General features: G+C 35.8%; 1 protein-coding gene across 6 annotated transcripts in view; it reads left to right on the top strand.

Moving 5' to 3' along the window:
* CAPRIN2 (caprin family member 2) overlaps nucleotides 1–17,863 on the top strand; it is a 41,927-nt gene that overhangs the window by 6,174 nt on the left and 17,890 nt on the right. For 4 of the 6 annotated variants that reach the window (XM_060024540.1, XM_060024539.1, XM_060024538.1 and 1 more), the window contains exons 4-9: nucleotides 4,674–4,760; nucleotides 9,603–9,841; nucleotides 11,070–11,152; nucleotides 13,190–13,357; nucleotides 14,374–14,417; nucleotides 15,320–15,997. In XM_060024540.1, coding sequence (XP_059880523.1) covers nucleotides 4,674–4,760; nucleotides 9,603–9,841; nucleotides 11,070–11,152; nucleotides 13,190–13,357; nucleotides 14,374–14,417; nucleotides 15,320–15,997 — 1,299 coding nt within the window. Of the gene's footprint in view, nucleotides 1–4,673; nucleotides 4,761–9,602; nucleotides 9,842–11,069; nucleotides 11,153–13,189; nucleotides 13,358–14,373; nucleotides 14,418–15,319; nucleotides 15,998–17,863 lie in introns of those variants that run through there. The other 2 variants (XM_060024543.1, XM_060024541.1) reach the window with 2 other exon arrangements.

The following is a 17,863-nucleotide window of genomic DNA, read 5'->3' as shown; positions in this document are numbered from 1 at the left end:
TAACGATTCTAATAGGTTACTTTGTATTTGTCCATAGTTTCTTGAAGCCTGTATACAGTTTAGCTTAATATAGATACTTCTGGGGCCTTTATTTTTGCTTCTTTTTTTCTTAGTGTACTTTATTTTTTGGGCAGCTTTAGAAATTGAGCCGACAGTAGAGAGAATTCCTGTATACCCCTTGACCCCACCACACACGCACAGCCTTCTCAGCTGTCACCATTCCATACCAGAGTAGTACATTTGTTACAATTGAACCTACATTGACACATCATCATCAAAGTCCATAGCTTACATTAGGGTTCAACTCATTCTGTGGGTTTTGACAAATACGTAATGGCATGTATCCACTGTTATAGTAACATACAGAATAGTTTCACTGCTCTAAACATCTGTGCTCTGCCTGTTCATTCTTTATTAATGTGGTGTCAGTGTTTCCATAATACTTTAAAGTTTGGTTGAAATGCTCTCAAACTGTCAGCCTGGTTCTTTTTTGGGTGGGAGTGCTTTGAAAATATTCTCCATTTTTTCTTTGAAAATTGATCTGTTTAGATTTTTATTGTTTTTGGAGTCAACTTTTTAAAACTTTTCCTTGAAAATCACTAATATTTCATCCAGTTTTAAAAAATTATTTGCAAAGATTGGGACAAAGTAATTATTTATAAAAGCCTATTTCTGTATTACTTTATTTCTAACTTTGGGTGGTTGTATTTCCTCGTTTACTCAATTAAGTTAGTGAGTAGCTTAAAAAAATTCTTTTTTAAAGCCAGCTTTTATTTTTTCTCTCCTACACCTTTTATCTTTTTGCTTTCCTTTGGTTTATTTGCTTCATTTTCTATCTTTAAGCTGAGTGCTTAATTTGTCCTCCCCCCCCCCCCCCACCAACCTATATGTATTTAAAGCTGTGACTATTACTTCAAGCACTGCTTTGGCTGATACTATAGATTTGATTTGATACTGTTTTCAGTATTGTTGGCTAGAAATTTTGTAATTCAGTTTGTATTTCTTCTTCAACCCAACAGTTATTTGTAATACTGTAAATAAAGCTTTCTATGATCTGCGTGATTATATGTGCCTAGCTAATATAACCTCTTTTGGTAGTAACTCTTAAGTAGCCTGTTGAGACTAAGCTATAGACTTCTGAGATTTCACTATTGCTAACATAAACTTAGATTTCTCCTTTAAAATAGTAAGAAAAGTGTCTTAATGAAGTTTTTTAGAGTCCCATTTGTAACTTTAATGTCTATTTTGATTCAGGTCTGGATTTGAAACGGAAAACCGAGACTCAAGTGAGTGCTTGAGCAAAAGGCAAGGGTACTTGATGCTTTCAGCTGCTATACCTGTAGTCTAGGTCAGAGCTTTTGGGAGCTGGTACCAAGATAGTGGCAGAGGGGTTTGAATAAAGTAGTTGGATTTGAGAGGTAAAATCAACATAGCTTGGTACTGTGTAGGAATAGAGAGAAGAACCAAGAGTGGTTTCCAGGTTTCTGGCTTGACCAGTTGGGTGGATGGCAAAACCATTTATTGGGCTTGGAAACACCGGGAGAGAAGAATGTTTTGGGAGGATGGGATAAAGAGCTCAATTTTGGACCATTGATTTTAATGTGCCTGTGAAACATTAAAGGGTGAGATATCTAGTAAGTATTTATGAGAAGGTCTGGAGCATAGAGAAGTTTAGTCTACAGATCTATCACCTGTATGGCTGCTAATTGAAGCCATGAGAAAAGATGAGACTATCACGGGTGAGAGTATAGAAAGCAGAAAAGAAGCGTAAGACAGAATGCTAAAGAAATCTGACATTTCATGTTTGGATAATAATATTGATAGTGGCTAAAAATATTGATAGTGAACTTACTTTCGGGCCAGGCATCATTCTCAGTGATTTATAAACGTGAAATCATTTAAATTGCACATCTCTGTGATGTAGGTCCTATTATCTTTATAAGTGCTTAAAAACTGAGGTGAGAATAGTTAACGGAAAAATTGCCGGTAAATAAAAAGCTGGAGAAATGGGAAGTTAGTGTTACAAAAAAACAAGGGATCTTAGTAGAGCAGGAGGATGCCTTTATGTTGAAGTCTTCTGAGAAGTTAACCAAAATGAGAGCTATACAAGATGCATAGGTTTAAAGGATGGGACTGACATCGCTGACTTTAGCCAGGACAGTTCTGGTGGAATGGTGGAAACAATTCAGGTTGATAAGGGCTGAGGAGGAAATGGAAACTGTGTAGGCATTTTTGATATATGTCTGAGACTGGAAGGATGTGGTTGCCAGAAAGGCACTTTTTATTTTTCTTATTTAGGTTGGGGGAGACTTGAACTTGTTAAATGCTGGTTTCAGCATCAACAGAGAGGGAGAGGCTCAAGACATTAAAGAGAGAATCAGAGTAAGATCTCCCATGAAGGCAGAATTGAATAGGATCCAGGGCACAGGTGGAAGGACATCTCCTCCAGTATATAAAGAAAGAGAGAAAGAAAGGATGGATCCACATTTGATGATGGGAAGTCGAGGTAGTTCCCATTTGATTTTGCTTTTCTTGAGTCAAAGTTAATACCATTTGGGAGTAGATATGAAGCGGTATTCCTTTTTAGTTTTACATCCCTTTGAGGACTGTATGATATGGTTATGTTATCTGTGCATTCTTGGTTCTATATTTGGAAGGCCTCTCTACCTGTTTTATTAAGACATATGTAGTCCAAACAAAGTATTGCACGTAAGTTACAATGCATAATAAAGCAAGTGTCAGAACCCACTGGTCAACCCAAATAGTATATTACCAACAACACTGAAGCTCCTTTGCAGAACTCTCTTTCCTGTAACCTGACCTTGAACTTTTTCCCCCTCATTCCCTTCCTTTTGTTTTAACAGGACTAATTTGTTGTCCTTAAATCTGTTAGGGTTGCTTTTTTGAAACTTATGATAAATGTTATACTGTATATTCTTCAGTTTATCATTTTTATTCATTATGTTTAGGATTTTTATATTGATGCAAGTAGCTATATTTCATCTGTTTTTCTCTACTTAGTAGTCTGTAAATAGATGGATGTTTGAGTTGTTTATTTTTTGGCATTCTACTTTGATTGGTCTTATATGTGTTACTGAGGTACAGGTGTAAGATTTCTTCAGGGTGTATACCTATCATTGGGTTGTAGGGTATACCCATAGTTAACTTCATAGTAAGAATGTTAAACTATTTTCCAAAATTATTGTACCAATTTATGCTAAGACAAGGAGTACACAGGAGTTCCTATTGTTCTGTACCTTTATAAAGACGTAGTACTATCAGATTATTTTAAAAACAGCTTTATTGAGGTATCATAAATATATTATAACATTAACCCATTGTAAACGTACAATTCAATAATTTATAGTAAATTTGTAGAGTTATGCAGCTATCACAACAATCGAGTTTTAGAACATTTCTATAACCCCTTCAAGTTCTCTTTTGTGCCCTTATTTGCTTTCTATCTCTATAAATTTGGCTTTTCTGGATATTTCATATAAAATAAAGTCTTGCATCCGGCTTTTTTGACTTACCATTATGTTTTTGAGGTTCATCCATGTTATAGCATGTATCAGTAATTCATTTATTTTCATTGCTAACTAGAATTCCTTTGTATGGTTATAACACATTTTGCTTATCCATTTACCAGTTGCTGAATATTCGGATTGTTTTTATTTTGGGCTATAATGAATAATGTACTATATAAATTTACTTACAGGTCTTTAAGTGGGCATATGTTTTAATTTCTTTTGGATAGATACCCAGAAGTGGAATATTATATTATTTTAACCATGGAGGCTTTGTAATATGCCTTTGTCTGATTGGACAAGTTCCCCATCTTGTTCTGTTTCATAATGGCCCTTTGAGGTAAAGTCCCACCAAAAAAATAGATAACTAATGAGAACGTGCTGTATAGCACAGGGAATTCTACTTCACTGTACAGTAGAAACTAACACAACATTGGAAAACAACTATACCCCAATTAAAAAACAAAACAAAACAAAACAACCTACCCCTTCTCTAATTATCAACTTCGTTCATCTGTGAAATCTCAAAGAAAATTTTCCTCTTTAAATTTACAGGGAATTCCCTGGAAGTCCAGTGGTTAGGACTCTGCACTTTCACTGCTGAGGGCCCGGGTTCAATCCCTGGTTGGGGAACTATGATCCCACAAGCTGCACGGTGTGGCCAAAAAAAAAAAAAATATATATATATATATATATACAATATTTCTGTCACAATACTTAATTTGTCTGTTATAGGTAATTATTTACAAGTCTTTCCTACCATAGTATAAGTTTCTTGAGGTTGCTTTCATCTGTGTGATTCTCACTGTGCTATTTGTGTAATATATTTGTGTAGTGAATGAATATTGACAGAGGAATCCTATTGGCTCAGTGCTCTTAAAACCCACAGGCCTCTCTGACCTTAGACTTTATAGATAGTCAGCTTTATTATTATTATGGTTCAGATTTCTAGCATAAACAATTGAATTTTTAAATTTAACTTTATGTAACTTCTATTAAATACTTTCTCCATACTTTTTTTGAGTATGTATAGTAAATGGCTAGTTCCTAAAGTCTTAAATCTCCTTTGCTGTTATTAAGGAACTTATTTTGAGATATTTGTACTTAGAAGTTCACAGAATTGATTTTTTTTATCCTGTTCGGTAGGAAGCAGTTGAGAAATATGAAGAAGTGCTACATAACTTAGAATTTGCCAAGGAGCTTCAGAAAACCTTTTCTGGACTGAGCCAAGATGTGAGTATGTTTTCTTTGCTTTTCCTAAAACGAACTTAACCACTGATCTTGAAGAAAATATCAAGTGTCTGATAATGGTGTTTGGTTATTGTTCATCTCATTCCTGCTGATATTTTATCGGGGGAGGTGGGGAGGAGTATAGTTTCTGAAGAACTAGTGTTTTCAGATTTCTAGAGTCTCAGCACAAATGTTATCTGAATATGAGGCATTGTGAATAAAGTGTTAGTTATCTAATGTGTATTATTTCACTGTGGAATTACGGAAATCATTGAGAAGGGGCATGAAAACTATTTTGACAGATAACATTTATTAAAGACGTTTTAGAATATAGGCTTGAAAATTTATATTACATAGGCTTGTAAGTTTAGCGTTACTGGTAGACTCTTCTTGAGAGCGTGGTAGTTATTACCAGGAAAATTTATGGTTCATCTTACATTTAAATAGCGTTAAGTCTGGTCCCACTGCTTGTTTCAATTGCTCTGTGTTGGCAACTCAAACTTTTCTCTTCCACAGATTTAATCAGTAATTAATAGTGAAGTCTTAAGCATTCATTAATGAAGTATTCTTCATTGTTTTAGAATCTTAGTGTTAGGTGGCCCTTGAAAGATCATGTTCTACCAATTGAGGAAATAATTTGGTAAATTCATTTCTGAGATGGGGAGCATGCCTCATAAGATAGTCTTTTCTACTTTTGGGATATTTTCTTGTTTGGCGAATTAAAATTCTCTTCTCCATTCCTGTGGCATCAAAAAAGAACCAATAAAAAAATAAAAACCCCAAAACATCATTCTGAAGCTGAAGACAGCTACCATCTTAATCCTTGTAAAATATAGTTCTGAGTTGCTCTCTTCTGGATGTCTGACTTAATTAACTTTTGAAAGGTATTGTGAAACCTAAAATAGTGTAGTATAGAGACACTTCCTTCTGTTTTCTGGATAATTCTGTTAATGCAAGTCTAAGATGATATTAGCTTTGTTATCCATAGCACACTTTAACTCGTGTTTACTTATTCATCACTTAATTATAATACTTTCTGTTAGTTTCACAGTTGTTAAATACTTCTAGGCTGTTTTAGATACAATACTTCTAAGTCATTTTTTTTCTTGTGTGATTGATTCCCCGTCCCCCCACCCCCCATATGTTAAGTTTATTTAGTTTTGGTCCATTGTGCTAAAAAAATGATCTTTTATATCTGCCTTCTGGTTGGAGGTTTGAAGTATATTTTTATAATACTTAAAAATTTCTGTTAACTCTCTTTTCTGAGTTACCCTGTCAAATTTTCATTTTCCACTCAGGTGTTTTTTTTCAATGTATCATGTTCTTTTTATTTATTTATTTATTTATTTTTTACATCTTTAATTGGAGTATAATTGCTTTACAATGGTGTGTTAGTTTCTGCTTTATAACAAAGTGAATCAGCTATACATATACATATGTTCCCATATCTCTTCCCTCTTGCGTCTCCTTCCCTCCCACCCTCCCTATCCCACCCCTCCAGGCGGTCACAAAGCACCGAGCTGATCTCCCTGTGCTATGCAACTGCTTCCCACTAGCTATCTACCTTACGTTTGGTAGTGTATATATGTCCATGCCTCTCTCTCGCTTTGTCACAGCTTACCCTTCTCCCTCCCCATATCCTCAAGTCCATTCTCTAGTAGGTCTGTGTCTTTATTCCTGTCTTACTCTAGGTTCTTCATGACATTTTTTTTTCTTAAATTCCATATATATGTGTTAGCGTACGGTATTTGTCTTTCTCTTTCTGACTTACTTCACTCTGTATGACAGACTCTAGGTCTAGCCACCTCATTACAAATAGCTCAATTTCGTTTCTTTTTATGGCTGAGTAATATTCCATCTTATATATGTGCCACATCTTCCTTATCCATTCATCCGATGATGGACACTTAGGTTGTTTCCATCTCTGGGCTATTGTAAATAGAGCTGCAATGAACATTTTGGTACATGACTCTTTTTGAATTATGGTTTTCTCAGGGTATATGCCCAGTAGTGGGATTGCTGGGTCATATGGTAGTTCTATTTGTAGTTTTTTAAGGGACCTCCATACTGTTCTCCCCAGTGGCTGTATCAATTTACATTCCCACCAACAGTGCAAGAGGGTTCCCTTTTCTCCACACCCTCTCCAGCATTTATTGTTTCTAGATTTTTTGATGATGGCCATTCTGACTGGTGTGAGATGATATCTCATTGTAGTTTTGATTTGCATTTCTCTAATGATTAATGAAGTTGAACATTCTTTCATGTGTTTGTTGGCAGTCTGTATATCTTCTTTGGAGAAATGTCTATGTAGGTCTTCTGCCCATTTTTGGATTGGGTTGTTTGTTTTTTTGTTATTGAGCTGCATAAGCTGCTTGTAAATTTTGGAGATTAATCCTTTGTCAGTTGCTTCATTTGCAAATATTTAGATTTAAATCTTTTTTTAAACACCATCCATGTGCCAGGCACCTATGGAGGTTCACTTTTTTTTTAAAATTATTTATTTTTGGCTGCGTTGGGTCTTCATTGCTGTGCGTGGGCTTTCTCTAGTTGCGGTGAGTGGGGGGGGGGCTACTCATTGTGCCTTCTCTTGTGGCAGAGCACGGGCTGTAGGTGCCTGGGCTTCAGTAGTTGTGGCGTGTGGGCTATAGAGCAGAGGTTCAGTAGTTGTGGCGCACGGGCTTAGTTGCTCTGTGGCATATGAGATCTTCCTGGACCAGGGTTGGTACCCATGTCCCCTGCATTGGCAGGCGGATTCTTAACCACTGCATCACCAGGGAAGTCCAAGGTTCACTATTTTTATAGCGAAGTACCTTCCAGCCTAGGAATTTGGGGGCTTTCTTTTTTAACTCTTTCGTCAGACCTCTTCTATGGTAGCCTGTTTTGCAGTTTGTGTAGCATTTTCTTCTTTCCCTTCAAACTAAAGTTGGAAGCCTTCAGCCCACCACATTTCTCTTTATCTTCATGATATGAGCTTTGTCCTTTGGGGATTTATCATTCTAAGTCATGGTTCAGAAAATAAATTTTATGGTTCGGTGCTATTGGTTGACAGCAGTTTACTTCATATCTTCTTTCTAAATCAGTTTTCAACTGAAAGAAGAGAAGTCACCTGATTTCTTAGTTTCCACATAAATAAGAATAGGCTGCTGTCAGTGGTTTTCATGACATCTGATTATGACGTAGGAGACAGCATGTTTCTTACTTGATACCTGATAGAATCGATAAATATTTGAGGTTCTGTCATGTGTCAGACTCTGTGCTGGGTACTAGTGATATACTGGTGAACAACAGAGGTATAGTCCCTGCCATCATGGAGCTGAAGCGTAAGGGGGATGCAGCTAAAGAAAAAGATAAGCATTTCATATAATAGATACTTTGATAGGGGAAGTTCAGGATGACCTGAGCCCATAAGAACACCTAATCCAACCCTGGGAGGTGGCCAAAGAGAGATCTGAGGTAATCATGTGATATAGTCCTGAAGATGTCCTCAGCACCAACTGCCTTTTCTTATACCATCATGAATCTGTGTCCAAGGGAATCCCACTGTCTTGGAGAGCTAGAATTGCCACCTCTATCGTCTTTCCTCCTCTCAAGCAGAAGCTGAGTTTGGTAAGTGTTATTGGTGTAAGTCCATATTAAGGTCTTGGAAAAAGCTTTTCTGAGCCTTTGCCGTCCTGAAGAAAATACCCTTGCCCACGTAACCCCCAACCAGTCCATTTCTCACTCTTAAAATTTTATCTTCAGCCATTGTCTCTTGTCCCTGGTAGTAGCACAAGTCATATTTATTAAGTTGCTTTCATACCCTGTAGAAAGGAATTAATAATGCCATAATGAATCTTTTTCCTGAGGTTTTTTTTTTTTAAGGCCCCATCTTGATTAGGATTTATGAATGTCTCTTTTGTAGAGTTTTAAATGTTGATGCTGAATCAAAGTACTTTAACTCATCTATAGGAAAAATATAAAAGTTTTTTTTTTTGTTATCTTAATTTTCATACCTTGGAAAATATCCAGTACGTTGGAAACATTACAAACAGAAAAACACCTATGGGGAGAAAAGACCTTTTGGGTTTCTCAGTGGAAATAGATGGTACTTTTTGTTATTGGTGAGCTGCTCAGTCTACACACACACACACACACACACACACACACACACACACACACACACACACACACACACACACACACACACACACGCATTTGAGGGAAAACTTACATTCCACTAATTTTCCATGTGTGTTTCCATGACAAACTATTATGAAAACTCTCTCAGTTTTGCTTAAAAAAACCCCTGTTTGCTGTGGCTGTTTTTTTGGCATTACATTTGTAAGACATTTTATTTCTGTTTGGTTTTCAGTTCCTTACGCTTTAAGCAGTCTTCTTTGGTTGGTTGAAAATCAACCATTTTAAATACTCTTCCCCTGGAACATAAGATTTAAAAAAAACCCCAAACTAAACTGAAGCATTTTCTTAAAATACTTAGCCTAAAAAGGCTTGGTATACATAATATGGAAAAGTAAAACCTTATGATTAATATAGACATTAACGATAGGTACTTTGCTTCTCATCATGGTGATAGTAGAGGTACTATGTTCAGCCTGGGGTTGGGAGTCACATATTAGACTTCTTTAGCTTTGGTTAGCTGAGACAAACCAGCTAAGTACTCGGTGACTTCTTTAGCTCAAAAAGCAAGCAGGCGGTTAAATGACCTTGTCAGTTTCACAGTCAGTGTTATATATTTGAGATTTATCATCTAATCTCAACTCTTTGGGATTGGACTTTTGTAGACGAATGGATTGCTAGTATGGGTTGTGGAGAGTTGTCAGACTTAATTAGCGTTTGTTTTAACAGCTGCTTAAAGCGCAGAAGAAAGCCCAGAGAAGGGAGCACATGCTAAAACTTGAGGCTGAGAAGAAAAAGCTTCGCACTATACTTCAAGTTCAGTATGTATTACAGAACTTGATGCAGGAACATGTACAGAAAGACTTCAAAGGGGGCTTGAATGGTGCAGTGTATTTGCCTTTAAAAGAACTTGACTACCTCATTAAATTTTCAAAATTGACCTGTCCTGAAAGAAATGAAAGTCTGAGGTAAGTTAATGAAAATATTTTCCTGAAACAGGACACATAACACTTTAGTCTAGCTTTTCAGCATGTATATATGTATATGTATGTGTGTATGTGTATATATATATATTCAGCTTTGGAAACGTTGGCCTGCCCAGACTCTCACGAGGTTGATAGCCTGTCTACTAAGAAAGTGAATTTGAATGATCTCATTAACCTGCTTCCTTATTGTAACACTGATTTTTAAAATGTCTGATCAAGTTTTAACCTTGTATAGGTATTAACCATAATACTAATTATGTATATTCTTAAAAATTTTTTGTAATTATATCAGGCTGTTGTGTTACCTGAGAGTCTTTGCCTCCTTACTACTGCTGTACTTAAGTGGAGGTGAATAAAATTTAACTTGATTAGTATTGAGTGTTCTTCTTAGGCTGTGAGTAAATACTGAGAAACAAATCTGATAATTTAAAATATAAAACCAGCAAATTGAGGCAACCCAATTTTTTTCTCCTACAGTATCTATTTACTGTTTTTGCTTAGATGGAGTAAATCAGCTAATGAGCAGAAGCTGTATGCTTTTGGTTTGTTAGATACAGGTTGTTTCAATGCTGTGTCTGTTAGCCATGCAAAAGCAGTTAGATTTCAACTGCTTTAGAAATTAGCCCTATCAGTGCAGGAAGAAACCTGATAAAACTCTTAATTACTTATATATAGCCATATATATATATTTATTCCCATCCCAATAGTCTGTTCCATCATCATTACCTATTTGGATGCTTCCTTCTCTTGCTTCAGTTTGGTAGATCCAAGGAATGTGGCTTACTTTAATATGTGAAATGTAAGTGAAACAATTTGAAAAATGAGCTGCTCCCTTTAAAGACAAATGCAGCTCTTAATATTTCCATTCCACTGTTTTTTTTTTTTTTTATCTAGGGCATATACTTGATAATGAAGGATACCACACTGATTGCTTTAAACTCTTTTTGTTCTATTCCTTAATAGCTGTATTTGGTAAAATCTTTATTTTAGTTGTTTTAAGGAAAAATGCTGAACGTTTGAAATCCATAAATGGGTATTTAGTCATCTTTTATAAAATTTCAATTTTTCATTTCCAAAGAGTAAAAAAACACAAAATTAACATTGAATGTCTTAATTGTTGATGGGTTATATTGTATAAATTGTACTGCTCCATATATAAATATATGTGCCTCTAAAGCCACTTTGTTCTGCTGCTGCTTTTCCTTGTCAGTGTTGAAGACCAGATGGAGCAGTCATCCTTGTACTTTTGGGACCTTTTGGAAGGTAGTGAGAAAGCAGTGGTAGGAACGACATGTGAGTTTTCTCTACTCTGGACTTATGCAGTAAATACTAAACTTTACATCTAGGAGTTTAGTATGATATTGAGGGCCAAAACTGTGTCAGTCCATCAGAACTTACATGTCTGACAATACTAGATTCATCGGCAGAATGATATCTTTGTTTAGTTCTGTTAAAAGCAGCTATTGTATAATTGTACTCGCTAAAATGGAGCCTAGGGAGAGTTTTGAGGTGACGAGTCACTGTCATTTGGGAACAAGAGCTAGGGACTAGTGCTTGAGCATTTTGGGGTTCAGTTCTCTATTGTGCGTGGTAGTACCTGTTCTATTTACAAATCTTAAATCCACATATTGTTAATATCAAGGCTTATCTATCAGACCTGCTTAAGAAAATAAGAATGATTTGGCTACATAGTCTATTCAAATATTGTTGTCTATTGGTCTGGAAATGATCTGGGGAGAAAGAGTCCTTTTGGCTTCCTAGATAGGCTTTGGCCAAATGACCAAGTACAAATGTTTGGACATGAAGTACACAGTTTTGTGTACTAGTTTAGGATAATGAAAACTCATTGGAAGCTGGTAAACATTTTTGTTACTAGTGATTGCTTCCTTTTTAAAAATATTTAAGTATGAATAACTATCTCAATTTCTAAGTCCTTTAAAGTTTAAACCACAGAAATTTATTGCTTGGCTGGAATGCAAAATGATACAAAAACTTTGGAAACTAGTTTGTTAGTTTCTTATAAAATTAAGCATGCACTTACTATATAACCAAGCAGTTACACTTCTGGTACCGGAGAGAATTGAAAACATACATTCACATGAGTACTTGTACATGAATGTTCATACCAGCTTATCCTAATAGTCCCAAATTGAACACATCCCGGATGTACACCAACTGATAATTAATAAACAAAATGTGATATATTCATGCAATGGAATCTACTCAGCAATGAAAAAAGGAATGAATTATTGATACTGAAACAGCATGTATGAATCTCAAAATAATTATGCTGAGTGAAAGAAGCCAGACAAAAAATGAGAACATATTGTATGATTCCATTTATATGAAATTCTAGAAAAGACATAACTGGAACGATAGCAGGTCAGTGGTTGCCAGGGAGTAGAGGGAGGAGATTGATTATAAAAGGGGCATAAGGGAACTTTTTGAGTTGTTTAAAATGTTCTGTATCGTGGTTATGGTGGAAGTAACATGACTGTTAACATCTGTTAAAAATGTACACTTAAAATGTGAATTTTGTAAATTATACCTCGAATTTGATTTAAAAAAAAAAAGGTCATCTGTGTGTCACAGTATTTCTGTGAAAGGAATAGTAGACCCAAATCAAGTATGAGAACTCTGCTTAATTTGGGAATTATGTTTTTAGTGGATATTAAAAATAAAATAGACTTTAGACCTATTTATGGTACAGTGACTTTAATAACATCATTTTAAGATTTTTCTTGATCATCAAATGGTGATGTGCTAGGAGTGAAATATAGCATAACTCAAGAGTAAAATCTTAATCATGGAATTTTATACTTTAAAAATTCTTTAGAGGTTGTCCAAAATAGGTTTTTCTAAAGTTTATGTTTGAGGAACTGTGTTGTTTATTTCTCTTAAAGCCTAATTACTTGGGGAAGGTAGAGTAATTGCTTTTTGTGATGTCTTGGGGGCAGATGGGAGGAATCACTTTTCTCCCAGCTCAGGGAATAGATGTGTGCTTTTATAACATACTAGATAAAGTCCTTGATTGGAGTCTCTGATTTTTAGCCATTTTTCAAATGGTGTAAATGGAGGCCCAGGGAAACTTAAGTGACTTGCTAAACTTTGGGATTCTGATTTTTAAAATTTATATTGATTCAGCATGACGTAACGATGGACTGCATATTTCCTTTTCATGGTACGACCAGTTCTTTGAATACCCTCAGTGTAGACTGTTATAATGACATACTACAACTAGGATAAAATTATATTACGATTTCTATTCCAAATAATTTTCCATGAACTATTAGGCTATGTGATAACGAAGTCTTAATCACTCTTTCTTAGACAAACACATGAAAGATCTGCTATCTAAATTGTTGAACTCAGGCTATTTTGAAAGTATCCCAGTTCCAAAAAATGCTAAGGAAAAAGAGGTATCATTGGAGGAAGAAATGCTAATAAAATCAGAGAAGAAAAAACAATTATCGAAGACTGAATCTGTCAAAGAGTCAGGTTTGTTGTGATCTCTGAAATTGTTTATAGTGGTTGCATTTTTAACACTTAACCAAAATGAGTCAAATCATTGTAAAATGATTATTTTAATTTTATTTTCTACATGCATAGAAATCTTTACTTGCCCCAGGATAAGCCTAGGTTTAGGACACATCTCTAGGCTTTACTACCATGATTTGCAGAGTCAACCTTAATAGAAACATTAGGTTATACTTTGTTACAAGAGAGTACACTGTTAAAATGAGGCATTTATGGAATTTGAATTCTTTGTTAAACTATTAGGATCATTCCATTTAAAACCATTGTTTAAAATGTGAGTTATAGTACATTCCAATACTGTATAGAACAAGAATGTAAATAATCTAAGGTTAACATATTGATTTAGGAAAAAAATTGCCAAAATCAGTAAAAGAAATAATGTTTTTCAAAATTCCACTTTTCTTGGGGAAGAAATACTTTGAATAAATGGCACCTTGGCTATTTATTGTTGAGGCTGGAGTTATTTAAGAAATATTACTTCTAAGGAGGTAGTCCAAGCAGCCTTTTGGTAGCCACTAGCAAGATTCGAGTATTTCTCGTTTACCCCATGGCACCAGAGCTATAAATCCAACTTGAAAGAAGCTGTGTTTGTGGGTAAGAGGAGATAGTCCTATTTTCAGTCAGAAATCAGTTTTTAACTACAACGTGACTTCAGAAAAGTGTCTTATATAAGCAGAGCTACTAGCTTCAACTAGCCTCAGACGACATGCTTTTGACCAGCACCCAATAGTGAGAATTACTCCTGCCCTGAATGTACTTAATTGCACTATCCTTTTTCTGTTACTATTCTGAAATTTGCCTTAATTTGTACTTAATTGCACTATCCTTTTTCTGTTACTATTCTGAAATTTGTTACTATTCTGAATATCCTTTTTCTGTTACTGTTCTGAAATATGCCCGGAATGAATTAAAGTGTAATCAGTCTAAAAACTTGTAGTTTACCTAGTACTTATTTAATATTCCTTTTATCTTCTCAGAGTCTCTTATGGAACTTGCACAGCCAGAGATACAACCACAAGAGGTAAGGTACCGAAAGGTAATTTTCAGTCAATTTTGTTTTTTGAGACTTTTGTATATTGTTGTGGTTAGGAGCTGAGGCTTTGGAGCTAGACTGCTTAAGCTTGAATCCTGGCTCTGCAGCTTATTAGCTTAATGACTTTGGGCAAGATATATAGCCCAGCTGTGTCTGTTATCCTCCTACATAAAATGGGGATAATAACAATGCCTGCCTCATATGGTTATTGTGAGGTTTGAAGGTTAAATCTGAATTACTTACAATTTGGCCTGGCACGCAGAACGGCTCAAGTGTTAGCTGGTGGTGATGGTGGTTTTGGTCCCTGTATTGGAATTTGAAGATGGGTGGGATTTTGCTCTTTCCAGAATTTACTCATATTGGTAATAGAAGAGGGCATTTGTTCTCTTTCTGAAGTGACATCGGAATTCATGGAAGCCGAAAAGAATGGAAGAAGCAAAATCACAGTATGATTGATATATAATGGGAATAAAGAAAAGGCTGGTAATTCAGGAAACATAAGGCTTCAGTGTAAAGAGTAGGACTTTGTGTAGTTGAACTACCCTCTGCCTTAACTTGAAGGGGGTCAGGTGGTCCTAAGCCTGGCAGAGGCAGAGTAACCTTGGTAAAAGAGCCTGAGTCAAGCAAATGTGGCACCACGGTGTGCACTGCTTACCAGTCTCAGGTGAATCAAATATAGGTTGCTACTTTTGAAGTATACTTTTGAAGTTTGTCTTTCTGTTAATTGAGGGGAAAGGAATGGACATAAAAGTAGAATACTCTTTTCAAGTAGGATAAGGTTAGAAGTTTCCTGTTAGCACAATGGCTCAGACCAGTGGACATAGGAGTTCAGTATTCCCTTCAAGGTCTTCTACAGACTGTGACTTGAGCACATTTTCCCTGTGGTTTAGTTTCTTAACAGACGCTACATGACGGAAGTAGATTATTCAAGTAAACAAGATGAAGAGCAATCTTGGGAAGCAGATTATGCTAGAAAACCAAATCTCCCCAAATGTTGGGATGTGCTTACCGAACCAGATGGTCAGGAGAAGAAACAGGAATCCTTCAAGTCCTGGGAGTCTTCCGTGAAGCACCAGGAGGTATCAAAGCCTGCAGTTTCCTTAGAACAGAGGAAACAAGAGATTCCAAAACTCAGGTCCACTCTGCAGGAAGAGCAGAAGAAGCAGGATGTCTCGAAAACCAAGGCAACTCCTAGCCAGTGGAAGCAAGAAGCTCTTAAATCCAAAGTGGGATACATTCAAGAGGAACAGAAGAAGCAGGAGACACCAAAGCCTTGGCCAGTTCAGCTGCAGAAAGAACAGGATCCAAAGAAGCAAACTCCAAAGTCTTGGACACCTTCTGTGCAGAGTGAACAGGACATCACCAAGTCATGGACCACTCCCACGTGTGAAGAACAGGATTCAAGACCGCCAGAGACTCCAAAATCCTGGGAAAACAATGTTGAGAGTCAAAAACACCCTTTAACAACACAATCACAGATTTCTCCAAAGTCCTGGGGGGTAGCTACAGCAAGCCTCATACCAAATGACCAGCTGCTGCCCAGGAAGTTTAATACAGAACCCAAAGATGTGAGTTGATTTGTATCAGTTTGTTCCTATCAATGTAGGCATAAATAGAGATTTGTGGTAGTGATAATTTAAAAGTTCTCTTTAGGAAAAGATCAGTAAAACCCATGTTTAATTAATGTATTAAGTATTTCACTTAGCTCTTTAAAGCATAATTTGTTTTCCCTAGAAAATTGGAAGCAGATTTAATCTGTCATTTGCGCCTAACCTGAAGTGAAATTTCCACAACTAGAAAATATTGTTTTAGTGCTCAAATTTTAATGACATGATATAACATCAAAATAGTGGATAGTTCAGAAAAAACCATAATGTTGAAGAAGTGAGAAACGTAAATGCATGTCAAAAGGCAGGAGACCTTTCTCTGACAAGTTACATTTTTCTGTATTCTCTTCCTTCTCTTTCATTTATAGTCACTCAAATTAGGCTGTCCTCTTTGAAGAAGGTACAGATGGTCAGGAGAAGAAACAGGAATCTTTCATGTCCTGTTTCAGAAGAAGCAGTAGTTGGGGAAGGATCTGAATTAGTTATCTATTTCTGTTTCAGAAGAATTTTCTGCAGATGAAAAGTATAGCCATTAAATATTCTGTAATTAGGTTTTGGAGTATGAGATTTAGTTCAAATATAAGGCCTCATTCTGCTAATGATAAATAACGCATGTCAGTAAGATAAGAAGCCTTATAATGAATAATCTTGGATACGATGCTAGTTAGTGTTGTCTTTTATTAAAGCATAAGTTATTTACCACTGTTTCATTGCAGACTTGTTGAAGACTTGTTACCACCTTGTTTGCTAAGAAATGTGAACTTGCTACCCTCCCAGTGTTCTCCATATACATCTAGTAGTGTTGCTGTACTTCCACACCATTTTAGCCAAAGGCATGCCCGGAAATCTTTGGTCCTCTAACAGTTTGAAAAACATTTTGCTAAGGACCTACTTTATTGCACAGGGAACTATACTAAATATTTTGTAATAACCTATAAGGGAAAAGACTCTGAAAAAGAATACACACACACACATAAAACTGAATCACCGTGATGTACACCTGAAATTAACACGATATTGTAAATCAACTATACTTTAATTAAAAAAGGTGGGGGGAGAAAAACATTTTGCTTAGGGAATTCAAAGCATTGCATTTTATAAGTTACCCCCGCCTCAATTCTACCTTATGGGAAGAGAATTTTAGAATTATTTGTCTCCTTTTATTTTCCTTTCTTCCTCTTTAAGTGGTAATATAATTTTAGCTTCTTCCTGACCCTGCAGAAGATTAATAGCCTTTTTCATAAACTAGATATCATATGACAGTAATTGTAATATAGCAACTATTTTGAGAGATTTATATCTAAAAACCCAATTTAATACCTCAATAAAGCTGTTTAAAAAACCGCAGTTAAAAATTCCACTAGGTATAGCAGTGCTGAACCTTTACCGTACCAGAATATTGATACCATGCTGTTTGCTGAATAGTATTTAAAATTAAGGGTGTTTAATTGGAAAGGTCAAAACTCATTTAATGTGCTTTATGGCACAGACATCATTATATTGAAGTTACAGGGTCTCTCAGTGACTGAGAGGACGCTTCTCTGTATAGTAGAGTATTTTCCTCTATCTGTATTGAAATCTCAGCTGTTTGGAACATGACCAAGTACTGTCAAGGGCAAAATAGAGTTCAAAGCCAAAAGACTAGGTAACATGAAATAAATCACTAAAGTTCATACTTTTCTCTTAAAAGAGCCTTTCATATATTCCCTTAGGGTCTATTAACAGTTATTTTATGACACTGTTGACAAGTTTAGCTATGTGACTCCCCAGTGAATTAGAAGGTGGAGAAGAGGAGCTGGTAGGGACAGGCTTGCTGATACCTGTAAG

The sequence above is a fragment of the Delphinus delphis genome, chromosome 11 (assembly GCF_949987515.2).
Source record: "Delphinus delphis chromosome 11, mDelDel1.2, whole genome shotgun sequence".
In the NCBI taxonomy this organism is placed as follows: Eukaryota; Metazoa; Chordata; class Mammalia; order Artiodactyla; family Delphinidae; genus Delphinus; species Delphinus delphis.
Note: the sequence above shows the minus strand (reverse complement) of the source record. Positions and strands in the feature narration are given on the sequence as shown.